The following is a 19739-nucleotide window of genomic DNA, read 5'->3' on the forward strand; positions in this document are numbered from 1 at the left end:
CCAATTAAGACCTGAAGCCGATTCTACAAATGTCTTCTACATCCTAACAGTTTGCTGAAGAACTTATGTTTCTGTATCAGTGGTTCTCAAACCTTTTCATGTCAAGGACCCCCAAAATGATATGTATTTGGCCGCCGACCCCCCATCTCAAAATAAGTTGTTCCAGGGACCCCCAGAAGCAAAGATTTGAGTTACAAATGTTCGCTTTAAAAGAATATATATATTCAAAGATGTGCACACATTTTCACGATTTTTCAAAAATAGCAGATCTACAAGCTCGTAGCGCGGCAATCTGTGCCGCGCTATGAACTTGTATATCTGCTATCTTTGAAAAGCCAAAGTGTAAAATAAAGCTTTTTAGCTCAAATCAAAAAGTAACACAGATGCGTTCCAGGTCTCAATAAGTTAACTCTGAGAGTGTTCAAAAATGTTTATACACTCTCAGAGTTACAGACCTGTAAAGCGGTTCATTTGGACCCTTGGTGGTCCCCAGACCCGACGTTGTAGAACCGCGGTGCTTCGGTCAGTGCAGCGTGTGCCAAAGGCGAGACGGTTCGTTATCAAAGCCCCCCGCTCGGCGGTGTCAGGAGCCAAGATGCGGCCCGAGTTCGGCTAATCTGATACGATGAGCTATGATTAAAAACAAAAACCGGGGAAAAGCCGCAACAATAAATCCAGTGTGTTTAACCCATTAAGACCGGGAACAGGGAAACGCATCTTGTGTGACATTTTAGATTTCTTTGGCCATTAAAAAAATTGCGGCACCGAGTGCCACGCTATGAGCTTGTAGATCTGCTATTTTTTTTTTTATCGTAAAAATGTGTGCAAATCTTTGAATATATATTTTTTAAAAGCGAACATTTGTAACTCAAATCTTTGCTTCTGGGGATTCTACGCATGTATTCTAAATCCTTTAGATGGCTTTTTTTTTTACCTATGTTGCTATATCAGTGGTTCTCAAACTGTCAAGGACCCCCAAAATTATGTATTTGCCGCAGACCCCTAGCTCCATCTCGAAATATTTTGTTCAAGGGACCCCCACCAGAAGCAAAGATTTGAGTTAAAAAAAGAATTCCAAAAATATATATACACAAAGATTTGCAACAATGTTCACGATTTTTTTTTTTATTGCAGATATACAAGCTCGTAGCTTGTATATCTGCTATTTTTTCAATAGCCCAAAGAAATATATAAAATGACACAGATGCGTTCCCGGTCGCAATGGGTTAAGCATCAAGGAAAGGCGTGCACATGTTTCCCATCACGCTGCTATGTCATACAGCATGTGCTCCATATTACATACACCAGATAAAAGGACATCTTCGCAGCAGCACCGCAGTGGAAGCCAGACACATCCCGTTTCGGATCTGCAAAATATTAATTCAATACGTGGGAACGGCAGCACTCCCCCGAGCGGCTTTAGAAGCAAAGCCAAAGAGTTGTTGTGTTTGTGTTTGCGTCTCGTCGGGCAAAAGCACCGTCCGTACGGCCTGTGGCCGCTAGTACGTCACCCCGACCGCTGTGTTGTGACATCAAGATCACTGTTTTGCCCTGAACGAAGTGAACAAGAATAATGTTATGCTACCAAAGGGACGGGTAGAGGCTAAAGAAACCAGGAAGTTAGAGTAGTAGTTATTCAATCATTTTAAAATGTGTAGCTCTATCTGCAAATTTAAGAAAATGTCTACAATGAATATGCTAATGACATATAATATGTTACTATAACAAATATAATAATATGTAATTATTTACATTTTTGAAATATTGTTTTTGTTTCTACTGATTGATTATTCTGCAATTGTTTTTCTGTTTTATATAGCTTATTTAATGTAAGAAGGGTATAGGCACTATAAGCTAAAGCTTCAGCCTACACCTTTTCGGTCTAGTGGTCTTGCGCTGCTTTGTTTTTGTTTTTAAATGTCATATGTGTATATGGCTCATAACCGAAATAAGCAATATCTATAACTAGTTTTCAGGTTCACAAATTTCACCCCAGTGACATCCCTGGAGTAAACATTATGTCACAACTCAGAAAGAAAGACAGTTCAGTTACACCAGAGGGAGCTCCACTGATCTCGTTCAACCCAGATTTGGCACAAATTGGGGTTAAATTTGTTCTACTGCTACTGCATGCCACCAAAATGTGGAATGCCCTACCAACAGACTTCGCAAATTGTGACTCCTTTACCCTCCTTCAAAACCACGATAAAAGAGCACATGTCTGCAGTTTGTAACTGGTCCAGGCTGATAAGTCTACGCTTAACACCAGACATTGTGTAATCGTACCACTGTACTGTTTTCAAACTGTTAAAGTATTCAATCAATCAATCAATCAAACTGATAAAACCTGTGATAACCAGCTAGTAGCCTCGCTGTTGTAAGTTGCTCCCAGTAATTACAACAGCGAGGCTACTAGGCTTGTGAGGATCAATATGTCAACAGGGCAGGGGACCTTTGGATGCTTGTAGCCGTGCTGCTATAGAGCTGCAGGGTCATGCTCTGCTCTGCTGTGCTGCGGTTAGTGCTGTGGATCTGTTAACCATATCTGCTCCACAGATCCACGCGAGTTAATCACTCACTTTACCCTCCACACCGCTTCACATGGCAGGACCGCTGTGCTGAACACGTGTGTTTTAATATATGTTATGTGTGTGTGTGTGTGTGTGTGTGTGTGTGTGTGTGTGTGTGTGTGTGCGTGTGTGTGTGTGCGTGTGTGTGCGTGCGCGTGCGTGCGTGCGCGCGCGCGCGCGCGTGCTCACAGGTTTCAATTTGATGGGATGAAATAAAAATAAAAATACCAATACATTTTTTTTTTTTATGGGTTAACTACATTAAACCTTGGCTTTGTGTTCCTATTTTGGGACAATTTGTCAAAATCTGTCCCAGATAAAATAGCCAGTCTACAGTACTAGCTCACAATGCAATGCAACACATTGTGAACTTGTAGACTTACAATTACAGTTTTTTTTTTACCATGTGTATGTAAAGTATACACAACAGTATAAAGGGCTGAGGTGTTTTTCTTACAAATTGAAACCTGCATGCACGTGCACTCGCACTCAAACATGTCCATGCTCATCGAATACACACACACACACACACACACACACACACACACACACACACACACACACACACACACACACACACACACACACACACACGCCCTCAGTGACCCAGGCTAGGTGACGCAACCCTGAACTATGCGTGACTCTGGATGTTTACCTCTGTAGGGCTGACTACCTGTGGGGCTGTTAAGCCTCGTTTACACAGCCCGCTCCAAAACGGTTATAGAAAGCAGATTCTTCTTGTGTGTGTGTTTGTTATTTGGGTATGCCATAAGATTTTCCACAGTGTATTTTCTTTCGGGTGGCTGTCAGTGTTGCCATGTCCTCTTATTCTAAGCGACTTTCGGCTTGTTTTTTCTGTAAAGTCAGTCGTAAATATTGGTACCGTAGTTGCAGGTTGCGCTTTGTTGGGGGCTGGCTCCCTAAATGTTGTGGTTCTCCAAGCATTTTCATGTCAAGGACCCACAAATTTGTCCGCGTACTGTACCTCCCATCTGAAAAGATTTCATGCCAGGGACTCCTATACAAGATTTGTCTTGTTCAAATACAAAAACAAGCTCACAAATGCGTGATTTTTGTTTACAATAGCAGCTCTACAAGCTTGGCTATGTTCAAATAGCCGATAGCGTATATGTACAGTAGGTTTAACTGATCTTGATAGTCTCTTATTTTGGGCTTGTGTTTCATAGACCATGCGGTTGCTTGTTTCTCCCGCAAAATCCGGCAACACTGATGGCAGCGTGCTGAGAGGCAATCTGTTGTTGTGTGCCGTGACCGTTGTTTAGACCAGCCATGCTGAATCACCCTGGACTGGCCGAGAGTGCTGAGTCACTCATCTTTCTTTCTTCATATCTCCTCCTCTCTTTTACACCCCACTCTCTCCCTCTATCTCTCTCTCTCTCTCTCTCTCTCTCCTTCCCTCCTTCTCTCCCTATCTCTGGCTTCCTCTCTCCATCTCTCCCCCCTCTCTCCCTCTCTCTCTCTGCTTCCCCTTTTCTCTCCCCCCACCTCGCTCAGGTGTTTCCCATTAAGGAGATTGGTGTTTAACTTCTCTTTTTTACTGAATTAAAATGTCCAGTAATAACGTGTTTTCTTTTGCTTCATGTTTTATATAAAGCACAATGAATTACCGTGTTGAAATGTGCTATACAAATAAACTGTCCTTGTGTCTCTCTCTCTCTCTCTCTCTCTCTCTCTCCCTCTCTCAGGCGGTACCAGACGGCGGTGCTGTAAATGGCCGAGGCAGGGCCCAGATGGAAGACGCCCACGCGACGACAGCCGAGGAGGACGAGGGGGAGGAAGGCCACGTACCTCGCACGGCGGCGGCGGCGGCGCGCTCTCCTCCGCGCGTCGCCCACCAGGCTCTCGGCGGCGCGCTCCCTCGCCAGCACCCCGCGACTCTCCGCGGCGGCGGCGCCGCCGACGAGAGGCTGACTCGCCCCAACGGCGCCAACGTGAGCCACGCCCGCGCCAAGACGCACAATCAAAGCGCCGCGCCGGCGGGAGTGTCGGAGCTCTTTCTCCCTCGGAGGACCGCGACACCCGCGGCCTATAGAGGCGGCGGGTCCGAGGCTCGACCCCACGGTAGGCTTGTTACATTTAACCCATTGATACCTGGAACGCTTCTGTGTCACTTTAGATGTCTTTGGCTATTCAAAAATAGCAGATATACAAGCTCATAGCACGGCACCGAGTGCCGCGCTATGAGCTTGTAGATCTGCTATTTTTTTTAAATCGTGAAAATATTTTTTTTTATATATTTTTCCGAAAAACTGTTAGGATTTAGATTTTTTTAAAGAATCGCCTCAGGTCTTAATGGGTTAATACATAATCGCCTGAGATAATCGCAGTTATGTTTGCATAAATCGTAATAATCTGTAAAAAATCCTCTGTTGAAAAATAGCAAAAATTGGCAATCTACAAGCTCACTAGATTGACTACTTTTGCTAATTATTTTGAATATTGGTACCGTCAGTCATTGTATTTTGAAGTTATTTGCCATAATCTGCCCTGTGCAATTTGTGTTTACAAAGCCTAAAAGGCAAACATGTTCCAATGTAAAAAAAAAAAAAAAAAACACAATTAAATCATTGATCGCAATTATTTGTCTTTATCGTGACAGCCCTGACCGACGGCGCTCCTCCTCAAGACACGACCGTTCCTCTGAAGAGGATCAAGCTGGAGGAGCCGTGGGAGTGGACCTCCCACGCCGAGCAGACCGCCGCCCCGCAGCCGGGCAGCGGCCAGGAGGACGTCTGCGAGGAGGAGGACCCCCTGTCCATGCTGGCGGCGGTGGTCTGTCTGTCCATCACCGAGAGGAAGGGGCTGGAGCGCAAGCTGTTCGGCTCGCGCTCCCCGCTCCTGCGCTCCCTGAAGACGGAGCCGCAGGACCTGCCGCTCGCCATCAAAACGGAGCCGCAAGCCGAGGGCGACTCGTGTCATAGAAGCACTCCCGTTGGCCAGCAGAGGGCTCCCCACCACCACCACCACCACGCCGTGAAAACCGAGCCCGGCGTCTCGCTGCCGAGCGTGCGCTCTCTGGTGGAGCAGAGGAACCTGAGTTTCGATCAGGCGATCGCCATCGAGGCCTTGACTCAGCTGGCAGCTATTCCGCACGATCCCGCCGGGTTCGTCGTCAAGACGGAGGCCGTCCCCGGTCCCCTCGCCACCTCGAACACCAACGTGCCCCCGAACGAGGCCAGACCCGCGGCGGCGGGCGTCCGCTGTAACAAAGTCTCGGTCATCAGCTCGCCGATGCACCAGACGTCGGTGATACGCCCCCCCGTGGCCCGGCAAGGGAACGTCATCCAGTGCTCCTCGCGGGGGCCCGGCAGCAGCATCGGGAAACAGTCTCTGCAGGACCTGCTGGAGGCCAGCTCGGACGGCGACCGAGGGCTCTGCCGGAGGGCGGAACAACAGCACGGCTTCGCCTCTCACCTCATCAAGGCGGAGGGGAACTACTGCGACCACGGCTACGGCGTCGGGGACAGAGAGCGGACGTTTGTCGGGGACAGAGAGAGGACCGTGGGTAAAATGGGGCGGAGGAACAGGGACGAGGAGGAGGTGGCCGCCCAGCTGGCGGACCTGGCTTTCATCATCCAATCGCGTCACCACGCCAAGTCGGAGAACAACCCCCCTAAAGGAACGCCCGTCCCGGCCATCAAATACAACTACAACTCCCAGATATCCCCCGTCACGGCCAACAACCACAAAAAGCAGACCCCCCCGGCCAAGAAAACCAAAACGACGCCCTCCAAACCCAGGAAGAAGAAACTGACGGAGGCGGGCGGGGGACCGCCCAACGGCAAGACCCCCCACCACAGGGGCCGCGGGCGGAAGATCCTCCCCCAGGGGAAGCCGGGGGGGCTCTCCCTCCTCCGTCACAAGAGGAACCTGTTCCTGCCCCGGGCTCAGATGGACCTGAAGCTGTTCCTGGCCGAGGCCCAGGAGGCCAAGAGGCAGCTCGTCCTCCAGCACGCGGCGGCGGCACAACACTTTGGGCCGCCGGCGCCTCAGAGCTACAGCGCCGCCCACCACTTCAGGACCTACCAGGCCCACGGGCCGGACAGCAAGAGGTGGTGCCAGTCCAACGGGCACTCCTCCTCCCCGGCCCCCCAGGGACAGGAGGGCGAAAAACTTTTGTTATCTCAGGTACGCAAGCAGTGGTTGTGAAGTAGCGTAGTGAGTATGTTTACTCAAGTACTGTACTTAACCCATTGAGACCTGAAGCCGATTCTACATGTCTCCTAAATCTCAACAGTTTTCTGGAAAACGTATGTTTCTATATCAGTGGTGCTCAATCTTTTTCATGTCAAGGACCCCCAAAATTATATGTATTTGGCCGCAGACCAACATCAAAATATTTTTTTCCAGGGACCCCCAGAAGCAAAGATTTGAGTTAAAAATGTTCGCTTTAAAAATATATATATTCAAAGATTTGCACACATTTTCACGATTTTTCAAAAATAGCAGATATACAAGCTCATAGCGCGGCACTCGGTGCCGCGCTATGAGCTTGTATATCTGCTATTTTTGAATAGCCCAAAGTGTAAAATAATGCTTTTTAGCTCAAATCTAAAAATGACAGAGTTCCAGGTCTTAATGGGTTAAAGGTAGGGTAAGTGATTTTCTTTGGTAAAAAGAAATAAGTGTTGAATAACTCTATATTATGATAGTACTCATTGCTATAGAGTGTTTGTTCAGTAACAGGAGTCTCCATGTCTCTCCAGCTCTTTATTAAACAGAAAATGCATTTTCAGGTCGGAATACCAATTTTATCCAATCAGGATAGAGAACTCAGTCAGGATACAGATTAAACAAGTACAATTGGAAGTGATGACACTAAGAAATGAGCAGACTAAATTTGAACTGGAACACTATAACAATTAAGCTGATAAATGGGTACGCTCTCCTGTTTTGATTCTATCGACAGAAAGCAGACCTTTCCCAGACCTGAGAGATCTGGATGGTTCATAATATCGCACAAGTTCAGAACTTTATTTTGGCCCTGGTATCATTTTGAAATCTGACATGCAGGAAGCCAGTGTAAGGATTTAAGAACTGGAGTGCAGTGATGTAAAGTAACTTAAGTACATTTACTCAAGTACTGTACTTAAGTACAATTTTGAGGTACTTTTACTTTACCGGGGTATTTCCAATTGTCTATACTTTTACTTCTACTCCACTACATCTCAGAGGCAAATATTGTATTTTTACTCCACTTTGCAGATATCAATTATTACATTATAAAACATACATTAACCACTTCAGCCCTATTTCATACCTAGGCTATTTGAAAACAGCCGATCTACAAGCTCACAACGTGTCGCGACGCGCTGTGAGCTTGTAGATCTGCTATTTTCAAACATTTTAGTACTGAACATTTAGTTTACTGAAGTACTAAATTTACTTGTAACAGAGCACTTCCACATTGCAGTATTGATACTTTTACTCGAGCAGAAAATGTGAGTGCTTTTTCCACCACCGGTCATTAGTAAGGACTCGAGCGGCAGCGTTCTGAATCAGCTGAGCTTTTTCGCACCGTCCCACAAGTCCCAAATCTGAGTACTTCTTCTCCCACCTGTGTGCAGGTAAGACAGCCCTCTGACGGGCTGCAACAACACGGTGCTGATCCAACCACCAGCCCCGCCACGCCCGCTGTTCTCAGCCACGCCCACGGGGGGTTCCACCACGGCGGTGTGGCCAATGGCTTCACAGCGGCGGCGGGTCCACATCGGTCTCCTCCTCCTCCTCCTCCTCCGGGCCAGCAGGGCTACTACAAGCTGGAGAGGTCGGCGGGGGGCATCACGGTGCTGACCACCACGTCCCACGCGGTGGACGGGGGTCTTCCGGACCACCGCGCGGGCCTCGAGGACGAGTCCACGCCCACCAAGAACGGCGTCCACCACTTCCTGGAGTCTCCCATGAGCTTCCTGGACACGCCGACCAAGAGCCTCCTCAACACGCCCTCCAAGAACCTGGCCGACCTGCCCTCCTGTCAGTGCATGGGTGAGTCTTTGGTTCGATCGATTGCGGTGCTGGAAAAGCAACTTAAGTACGTTTACTCAAGTACTGTACTTGAGTACGATTTTGAGGTGTTTGTACTTTACTTGAGCATTTCCAATTTCCAATGCTGTTACTTGTACTCCGCTACATCTACATCTATATCGATTTTTTTTTTTTTTACTTTTACTCGACTACAATTACTTGAAATCTTTAGTTACTAGTTACTTTGTAGATTTTGATTAACATACATATACATTTCGGGACATTCTGCATAATAAGAGTACTTTCGGTACTTTAAGTCCATTTGGATACCAATACTTTTGCACTTTTACTCAAGAACATTTTGAATTCCGGACATTTAACGGAATATTTCTATATCGCATCATATTGATACTTTTACTTAAGTAAAAAATGTGAATACTTTTTCCACCACCGATTGATTGAATACCGTATTAGCACTTTTGAAAACAGCACAGCGGTACAGTTTTGAAAACAATGCTAAAAAGGTCAAACGAAGAACCCTGCGGCTTGTTTCCAAGGTGGTCCCATGTACTCAATTCATCATCAAGACGTACATACGATACAAAACATATCATCAGATAAATCTGCAACAAAGGGGATATTTACGTGAGGGGGGGGGGGACAGAGGAAGGACCCCCTCAGCTTGCTGACAGGGTGCAAATGTTTGAGTCTCTGGGGGCAAGCTAGTGGGGGATATTCTTTAATGATTTCCTAAAACAAGAGCAAGGCTTTTGCACACTAACACATGCATAAGATCGATCAATATGGATGGAAAAAAAGACCTTGCACACTGTCAATCAAACACATAAATGATACGTATCCTGCAAGGGTAGTTCAGGCAGTATACACTGGAGAGGTTACACACATGCTCATTACTATTTGGCTGAATACAGTGTCATGCAAGACCCATACGTCATACACTGACATGGCTGACCAATTTGGCGGGTTAGTTAACCCATTAACCCAAGACCTGAAGCCGATTAAAAAAAAAATGTCTTCCTAACAGTTTTCTGAAAAACGTATGTTTCTATATCAGTGGTTCCCAAACTTTTTCATGTCAAGGACCCCCAAAATTATATGTATTTGGCCGCGGACCCCCATCTCAAAATATTTTGTTCCAGGGACCCCCAAAGCATAGATTTGAGTTACAAATGTTCGCTTTAAAAATATATATATATTCAAAGATTTGCACAAATTTTCTTGATTTTTCAAAAATAGCAGATCTACAAGCTCGTAGCGCGGCACTCGGTGCCGCGCTATGAGCTTGTATATCTGCTATTTTTGAATAGCCAAAGTGTAAAGTAATGCTTTTGAGCTCAAATCTAAAAATGACACAGATGCGTCCCAGGTCTTGAAGGGTTAAGCTCACTTAAATCTGCGTTCCTTCCGCTTTGTGTGTTCTGGTTGTTGTCATGCGGCTGTTTGCTCCCACCGCCAACCCAGCGCCACCAGTGGGCTCTGCTATTGGTTCTGTTCCCCATGGGGGGTTGTTCTTGTATATCTATCTCCCTGCTCTTAATGTTTAATGATGGTTGTCTAATTGTGCTGAGCATGGAGAAATATGTAGCAGAGCCTGAACGCCAAGATAAAATATGACATCCACTCTTGTATTCTCAGTCTATAATATATTAATCTATTTGTTCTATTATTTTTGGTTCAATCTATTCGTGAGTTATCTGACTGAACTATACATTCTGCTTCTTTTTTTATTATTATTACTGCCTCCTACCATTGCCATTCTCATAAATCTGACCTGCTCATATCAGGAACATTTGAGTATTTGACCTGTTTCTATCCTCGTTTTCCTTGTTCTCTCCTTTTCCTGAAAACTTCAAATGATGGATCTTGTACGACAAAAAAAATGTTGTGGCCCATTTCTTTACAGCTATAAACCTGTGATGTTACACTAAGGCCGATTCTGATGAAAAAGTGCATTGCTAACATTAGGGGGTTGCAGTCACTGTATGTCGATTATGGACAGTATCTGTTATGTCACATTATGGTTTTGTTTTGAATTCAAAACATCAGAGATCATTACTGTAATCGGTGCAGTCGCTGTGTCATAAATACATGGATAAATAACCGTTTATGTGTTGTTTGTCCTCAGACCAGATAGTGGAGAAGGAAGAAGGTCCGTACTACACTCACCTGGGAGCAGGGCCCAGCGTGGCAGCTGTACGGGAACTCATGGAGGACAGGTAGACTGACATACAACTATCCTGTGCGTGCGTGCGTGCGTGCGTGTGTGCGCGTGCCAAACATACCCACAAGTATAGTAGAATATGAGGAATAGCGTGTGTGTGTGTGTGTGTGTGTGCCAAACATACCCACAAGTATAGTACAATTTGAGGAAGAGTGTGTGTGTGCGTGCGTGCGTGCGTGCGCGCGCGCGTGCGTGCGCCAAACACAAGTATAGTAGAATTTGAGGAATAGACAGTGTGAGGACATGTGGGTTCAGGGTTCAGCAGCAACCTATCTAAAACAATCTGATGTGTATTGCCTTCCTTTACACTGTATAATTGTTTATTCAAATTTGACATAGAGCAACTTTCACTTGTAATTGAATTGAAATTTGACCAGTAATATTTATTCTTTGAGTCGAGTGCAGGGTTTGAGTGCTTTATCCGCCACTGTACATGCCTGTGTGTCCTCTACCTGTAATCAACCTGTTGTTAAAGTGAAGGTATTTTACTCCACAATTCCTGCCTGTTCTGTCCTGCGTTTGGGTACTGCTTAAAACCGTGGCAGGTGTTAAGTTGTATGTGTTATGTCAATTATAACATGTGTCTGTGTGTGCGTGTGCGTGTGCGTCAGGTATGGTGAAAAAGGGAAAGCAGTAAGGGTTGAGGTTGTGGTGTACACGGGCAAAGAAGGAAGGAGCTCCCAAGGCTGTCCCATAGCTAAATGGGTAAGTGCTTCGAATTGAACGGCAGTGATTCCGGTAGGAGACACAAACAGTCTTCTTTGGCAGTGGTTCCGGTAGGAGACACAAAGAGTCTCCTTTGTGTCTCCTACCGGAACCGCTGCCTACCGGTCCGCTGTTCATCAAATTATTGGCTTAGGAATACGACAAAAACAAAAGAATATCCATGAATTCAAGTCTCCATGGGGTGACTAATCGATAGAAAAAAAGAAATGTCTAATGTGTAAATGATTTGATGATAAAAGATGGTGCAGGAGAAATATGAGCCTCATTTATAATAACAAGTGTCTCGCTTAAAGGAGGACTTCACCCATTTTCAACCATGTCTTCATATAATTGGTCCTCAGTCACGCTCATTATACGATGGCACCATTTCTGTCTACTTGCTCTGCTCAGATTTCAAACCTTTTGGGTTTTATAATTGACGCAAGAACAACAACAGCTTTCAAGGAAGATAAAGGCTGTAGCTTCTATTAGCTTGGCATCACCATCAATGATGTCTTTGGTAGGCAAGTTTCTAAACTGTCCCGCCCACCAGGGTGAGTATAATGAGCATTAGCGAGGACCAGTTATAGTAAGATAAGGTTGAAAATGGATGAAGTGCTCCTTTAATAAATGGACAAAGCTTGTTCTCCACAGTGTTGCTGTATAAGAATTATAAGTATTTCATTTTTCTACGTGTGTGTGTGTGTGCGTGTGCGTGTGTGCGTGTGCGTGTGCGTGTGCGTGTGCGTGCGCGTGTGTGTGTGTGTGTGTGTGTGTGTGTGTGTGTGTGTGTGCGTGCGTGTGTGTGTGTGCGTGCGTGCGTGCGTGCGTGTGTGTGCCTGCCAGGTGGTCCGCCGTGGCAGTGAGGAGGAGAAGCTGTTGTGTCTGGTGCGCCACCGGGCCGGGCACCGCTGTGCCAGTGCTGTGGTGGTCATCCTCATCCTGGCATGGGAGGGCATCGCCCGGCCCATGGCGGACCACCTCTACCAGGAGCTCACGCAGACCCTCTGCAAGTACGGCTCGCCCACCAGCCGCCGTTGTGCCCTCAACGAAGAGTAAGTTCTCTGCCCCGTTCACACCAGGTTATTATAGTTAAAGGTGTTACGAGACATAGAATAAGTGTTAGGTAGCTCTGTATTATGATAGTAATCATTGCTATAGTATAGAGTGTTGGTAGCTGAGTGTTCAGTAACCCAGCAACTTTATCCAATCATGAGAGAGAAGTCATATACAGCAGTGGTTCTCAAACTTTTTCATGTCAAGGACCCCCAAAATGATATGTATTTGGCCGCGGACCCCCATCTAAAAATATTTTGTTCCAGGGACCCCCAGAAGTAAATATTTGAGTTACAAATGTTCGCTTTAAAAATATATATATTCAAAGATTTGCACACATTTTCACGATTTTTCAAAAATAGCAGATCTACAAGCTCATAGCGCGGCACTCGGTGCCGCGCTATGAGCTTGTATATCTGCTATTTTTGAATAGCCAAAGTATAAAAGGTCATAATTATTGTGATGCTATATTTACACATTTAGCTGGGGACCCCCTGGAACCCCCTCAAGTACCCCTGGGGGTCCCCGGACCCCACTTTGAGAACCAATGATATACAGTAGGCTACAGGATGAAAAAAGTGAAGATGGATGTGATGGCACAAACAAGTGAGCAGCCTGAATTGGAACAATATAAAATTGAACCTGATGAATGAGTAGGTTACTGTCTCCAGATTGGCTGAAATTGGCAACCCACCTGAACATTTTATTTTGGTTAACTAAATAGCTGGAGAGACGGGGAGACCCCCTGTTACTGAACAAACACTAGAATAGAAATGACTTACAACGCTATGACGTTTGTTTTACGCCGAGTGAATAAATGTATTTTGTGACCTATTTTCCAGCGTCGAATTGCAAACTTGAAGCTATATTGACGCGTTCCCACAGATGTCTATTGTAAAAGTGGGGAGATAAAATGATATCCTGCCGCAAACCAACTCGTTTTTCTTTTTGAAGGAATGGAAGTAAAACCAGTACCAAAGCCAAAAAACATGAATTGTCTTCTTCACCTCCCTGTGCTCCACAGTCGTACATGTGCCTGCCAGGGCCTGGACCCGGACACGTGTGGAGCGTCCTTCTCCTTCGGATGCTCATGGAGCATGTACTTCAACGGTTGCAAGTTCGCCCGCAGCAAAGTGCCCCGCAAGTTCCGCCTGCTCGGAGACTACCCACGAGAGGTGAGGGGAGGGGATGTGTGTGTGTGCAACGTTTAGGTTGCCGTGTCACACTACACAAAGTGTTTGTTTGAACTGCCAGCGCCTTTCTGCCATGTATTTCTATTTCTAAAGCCATGCTGAAGCACTATGTTTCCCAGAGCAGTGGTTCTGAAACGTTTTCATTTCAAGGACCCCCAAATTGATATATATTTGGCCCATCTCAAATATGTTGTAGTTTTGAACGTTCGCTTAAAAAAGTAAACATGTAAAAATATTCAAAGGTTTGCACAAATTGTTGATTTTTCAAAAATAGCAGATCTACAAGCTCGCCGCGCTATGAGCTTGTATATCTGCTATTTTTGAATAGCTAAAGTATAAAAGGTAACATTTTTTGTGACGCTATATTATCACATTTTGCTGGGGACCCCCTTGAACTCCACCAAGGAACCCTGGGGGTCCCCGGACCCCACTTTGAGCACCAATGTCCCAGAGTATTGCGTTTCAGCACTCTGGGCATCCAGCGTTATTTGGCGGAGCGCCCTGGGAGCTTCAAGTAGAGAATAGTTCAACTTTTGGAGAGGAGCACCGCTGATCAATGTCATTTTTTCTATAACGTCCAAATCAAAATCGAGGAGAGACGGGGCTAAGGGGAAATCTGTCATCAGACCCCCCTCCCTTCCCTTCTCCTATGCGGAAGATCAACAACAACCATGAGTTTGATCCTCCTGGCAGTGTGACAACCCGGACATTTGAACAGGGTTCCCACGGTCATGAAATTCCTGGAAATATTTTGAAATTAGAAAAACTAATTCCAGGCCTGGAAAATGTTTGGAATTAATCAAATGTTTTGGAAATGTTTTTGGCTATTGATTTTGTTCATAGAAACATGTCCCAAAACACGTGTAACATTATGTGAAATACTGTTATGTAACATGGTAAAATGCAGTGCTGCGCTGCACGAGCTGCGTGCGTGTGACCTAATGTATACAGGACGTCATGCGACAAAAAGAAAAGATTGACAAGCTAACAACACAGTTGACAGTGATATGTTGTTAGCTTGTAGATCTGTTCTTTTTGTCACGTGACGTCTTTGCTTGAGTCGGTTTTGGGGCATTGATAGCGCGATAACTGGAGTAAGAGCCTCATTATTTCACCAAAATGATTGCTAAAGGCCTGGAAATTGGGTCAAAAACTTTGGTAAAGTTTTGGAAAGGTTTTGAAAATGAATTGTTTAAAATGTCTGGGAACCCTGTTTGAATCGCTACTACAACTACAACCATGAGTCCACTCAAAAACACTTTCTGTGGACACGGCTCCTAGTGTTTTTTACCTTCTCATGATCTATGTGGTTTCATTTGCTTTAACTGTAACTGTTTTGTTCTGGTTCCTGTTCAGGAGGAGAAGTTGGAACACCATCTCCAGAACCTTGCCAGTGACGTAGCACCGGTGTACCAGAGACTGGCTCCAGAGGCCTTTCAGAACCAGGTCATGACTGACTCTTTAAATAGGCTCTGTGCATGTCTTCCCTTTCCCACAAGGTGGCATTCCCATGTCCTGTTCCGTGTCGGTTTATCATAGCCTCGTTTGATTGGCTCAGCAGCAGATTTGAAGTGGTAACACACGACACCTTCATATTTGCGTTTCCGTTTTCCGGTTTAAATTTGCTGCCGAGCCGATCAGAGGCTATCCAACCTCTTGAAAAGGGAACTACAGTCATGCACAGAGCCTATTCCCTACGTTATTTTAGTTTTGTTCATCTACTGTATGGCTGCAGTTTTAAATTAGGGTGTTAAGATGTATTGTTCTTAAGGTGGGGATTTAACTGCACAGATGAAATATTAGAATTGACTGTAGTTATCTTTTTGCCAAAATAGCATTTTATGAAACATGGCACCTCTTGTAAACAAATACAAATAAATTGATTAATTTACAGATACAAAAAATAATATATAAATTCAATGTAATTGGATGGGGGGAAAAAACGTTTTTATGTATCAAAATCAAATCAAATCTTGGTGAAATTGCATGATCTGACTCAATCATTGACTGAAGAATCCAAATTGAATTGTTGTAAAGGTGTGAGATTTACACCTTTTAGTTGTTGTATCTCTAAACCTACTGTATTAGTTGTTTGTCCCAACCTGACTGTCTGTCTGTCTGTCTGTCTGTCTGTCTGTCTGTCTGTCTGTCTGTCTGTCTGTCTGTCTGTCTGTCTGTCCGTCCGTCTGTCCGTCCGCCAGGTGGAGCAAGAGCAGGCAGGAACGAACTGCAGGCTGGGACTGAGGGAAGGGCGACCGTTCTCTGGGGTCACGGCCTGCGTGGATTTCTGTGCACACGCTCACAAGGACACCCACAACATGAACAACGGCAGCACTGTGGTAATTAAGCGGTTCACCTGACGCCGATGCGACGTTCACTTCTGTTCTTCTGCTTTTGTGTGGGACAGTGGTCCAAATTAGACCAAATTATGCTTCGAGTGACAACTGTTAGACCTACATTTCACACTACGTGTGTCTCACAACGTTGTGAGTTTTGAGCATTCATACTGTCCGTGCCTCGCTGACGCAACAGCGTTGCCACAGAACGTAAACAAGGAATCGGATGTAGTCGCGTGCATCACTGCATCCTCCCAACCAATCCGAGTTGCGTGGCATTTTACGAAGGCGTCTGCGACCTTTCATTTTTCCGGTGGTACGCCACACCGTCGGCGGAGGTCCTCCGTCCTCGTTTTGACTTCAATTACTTCGTGCAACGCGATCGGTCGACGCTTGTCATCTCATAAATTGGCCTTAACGCATTAAGAACCGAGGCCAATTCTACAAATGTCTTCCAAATCCTAACAGTTCTTCTGAAAAACGTATGTTGCTATATCAGTGGTGATCAAACTTATTCATGCCAAAATTATATGTATATTATATTGAGATGGGGGACCCCGTCTCAAAATATTTTGTTCCAGGGACCCCCAGAAGCAAAGATTTGAGTTACAAAGTTAGGCTTTAAAAAAATATATATTCAAAGATTTGCACACATTTGCAAAGATTTTTCAAAAATAGCAGATATACAAGCTCGCTATGAGCTTGTATATCTGCTATTTTTGAATAGCCAAAGTGTAAAATAATGGCTCAAGTGGTTACACAGAGGCGGTTGTTTGCATGCAGTGTGGCTGAGCAGACACGGTGTTTTATGTCAAATCTTCCAGGTTTGCACTTTAACCAAGGAAGACAACCGGGCGGTGCGGAACATACCGGAGGACGAGCAGCTGCACGTTTTGCCCCTCTACAAGGTCTCCGACAGGGACGAGTTTGGCCGCGTCGAGGGCCAGTGGGCCAAGATCCAGACCGGGGCCCTGCAGGTCCTGTCTGCCTTCCCCAGAGAGGTGGGTTCAATCCAGGGTGCACCGATATAACCAGTGGTGTAAAGTAACCAAGTACATTTACTTAAGTACTGTACTTAAGTACACTGTTGAGGTCTTTTTTACTTTACTAGAGTATTTCCAATTTTCTTTAATTTTGCTTCTACTCCATTACATCTCAGAGGCAAATATTATACTTTTACTCCACTGCAATTATTTGAAAACTTTAGTTAGCCTACTAGTTACTTTGTAGATTTGTATTATTATTACGAAAGATACATTACCCACTTCAGCCCTATATACATTTCGGCCATTTGAAAATAGCCGATCTACAAGCTCACAATGCGTTGCGATGCGACGCATTGTGAGCTTGTAGATTGTCTATTTTCAAAAGGTTTGTATACATTTGAAAACTTGTGAAATTAGACATTCTGCATAATGAGTACTTTTACTTGTGGTACTTTAACACATTAACTGCCAAAAACGTTTAAAAACGTCTTTGAGAAGTTAGCTGTTGCCTGCCTAAAGACATTTATAAACGGCAAAAAAAAAAAAAAAGATTCTCTAATGTTTTAGTTTTTAGTTTTTTTCGTTATTCAAAACGAATTAGGAGATAACAATTTCCAAAGATTTGCTGCTCCATTCACTTCAATGTTAAAAAATAAACGGACAAACAATTCACTTTTTTTGTTTGTTTTAAAACTACTGTTTTTTTAAGCTATTTTCAAACATCATACAACACATGTCAACGAGGTCACAATGACCCCGTTGACATTTGTGAAACCACACCTGAATCTCCTCAGTGATTGGCAACCATCAGGGGATCAATCATACTGGAGGAAAAGATTCTGTGGCTACCTGAACAGGTAACACAATCATTAAAAACCCTGGCAGAGGCTACAGACTGCTATAGAAAACAATGTGTAAGTACATTTTGATACCAATACTTTTGTCCTTTTACTCAAGTGAATTTTGAATTCCGAACTTCTACTTGTAAGTAGCAGTACATTGCAGTATTGATACTTTTACTTAAGTAAAAAATGTGAGTGCTTTTTCCACCACAAGTATAGTGTTCAAGTACATACACATTGTTACTGTCCACCACTGTCTGTCGGGTTTTAAAAGCATTATCTCGGTCACATCAGAAGCTAGGATCAGGCATCCTGATTCCTTGTGTCGGTGCGGGCTCTGAAAGCACATATTTTGACACGCCCAATGGAGTGAAGCATTATCTGTCTCCTTCATCTGTCTCTACATTCACGTTCTGTATCTTCTCCATCTCTGCATTCTTCACTTTGGCAGTTGGCATTAGGGTTTAACACCGGGATTCCCGGGATGCGGGAATCCCGGGAATCCCGAGGATATTTACCGTCCCGGGAACTGACTTTGGTTCCCGGGATCCCGTTTTTTTTTTTTCTTGTTAGAAATGAATACTAATTAGTAGAAAGGCCTATCTACAGCGCGGAAGAATTACTATTATAATTAGCCAAGTTACTTGCCGGTTGCCGACCAGGGCAGGGTCCCATCGTCCCGTTGTGAACCAATATGGGACGCACTGAATGTAACAGTAATGAACAAAATAAAACACAAGTGGCCGTGATGCCCCCTGCCTGCCCTGCGCACGCTGATTTCGCTGTTTCCTCTGCTGTCAATACGGTAGACAGTTGACTATTGAGATTCAACATCAAGTGAAACGCTGCATAAACAGTAGGTAGGTTTGATTTCGAGCCTATACTCCAGCTTAAAATGCGCGCAAGCCAAGCAATGCTTTTGATAGAGAGAGGACAGACTGGAGAGCTGGAGAGAGAGAGAGAAAGACAGAGCGCGAGCGACTCGCACGCGTGCGAAAGAGAGAGAGAGAGAGAGAGAGAGAGAGAGAGAGAGAGAGGGAGGGAGAGAGAGAGAGAAAGTAGGCTATTAGACCGATGTGGTCCGATTATTTTATCATCATTAATGTAGCCTACCCTACCTCCATGTACTGTTATGTACTGTCATGTACTGTTCTCATGTCTTACTAAATAAAGTACATCAATCAATCAATCAATCAAACACTTGCATTTTAGAACGTTCAAACTACCATTTTACTAGAACTACCTAGTAGAACAAGTGAACTGCACAACAGCTGTCTGTCTCATTGATTGTCAGTGGCAGCGCATCCATGTGCACATCAAAATCACACTACAAAACCCGACATTTGATCAACAATAAAATATAGATTAATACATTTGACAACATACAGCCAACATCCAAGTAGCCTAATATAAATTAATAACTGCAAACAAATTACACGTTTAGGCTATCAAATCAATATCCTACAAAAGTAGAGATAAGCTGTGACCTCACCTGCGCTCTGATGGACAATAAATAAATAATCATTTTGCAAATTATCTTGTCAATAATGATGCAAATGGAACGTTTATTTCAGCAGCTAGAGTTTGACATTGTTTGAGTGCGTTTTGGGTGCATAGCGCAGCTCCTCGTTTAAGATAATTGTCTTCACCCGCTGCTGCGCAACAGGGCAGATCTCCGCCAGGGCAGGGCACTATAGGCTATTATATTTATATATTATATTTATATGATTTAAAAAATCAACTTAAGTCATTATTAGTGCAAGTTCATAGGTGGACACAATAGGGACATTTGGGCACCTCGATGTAAAATTGGCTATTTAAGTA

The 19739-nt window shown here is 44.6% G+C and overlaps 1 protein-coding gene across 1 annotated transcript in view; it reads left to right on the plus strand.

The window, feature by feature from the left end:
- tet1 (tet methylcytosine dioxygenase 1) overlaps positions 1 to 19739 on the plus strand; it is a 73704-nt gene that overhangs the window by 47254 nt on the left and 6711 nt on the right. Inside the window, exons 9-18 of the mRNA XM_084077135.1 lie at positions 4277 to 4652; positions 5191 to 6719; positions 8159 to 8576; positions 10702 to 10792; positions 11409 to 11502; positions 12349 to 12557; positions 13583 to 13733; positions 15108 to 15197; positions 15953 to 16090; positions 16912 to 17088. Coding sequence (XP_083933261.1) covers positions 4277 to 4652; positions 5191 to 6719; positions 8159 to 8576; positions 10702 to 10792; positions 11409 to 11502; positions 12349 to 12557; positions 13583 to 13733; positions 15108 to 15197; positions 15953 to 16090; positions 16912 to 17088 — 3273 coding nt within the window. The remainder of the gene's footprint in view (positions 1 to 4276; positions 4653 to 5190; positions 6720 to 8158; positions 8577 to 10701; positions 10793 to 11408; positions 11503 to 12348; positions 12558 to 13582; positions 13734 to 15107; positions 15198 to 15952; positions 16091 to 16911; positions 17089 to 19739) is intronic.

Source organism: Gymnoscopelus microlampas (genome assembly GCF_963454915.1).
Source record: "Gymnoscopelus microlampas genome assembly, chromosome: 13".
Taxonomy (NCBI): Eukaryota; Metazoa; Chordata; class Actinopteri; order Myctophiformes; family Myctophidae; genus Gymnoscopelus; species Gymnoscopelus microlampas.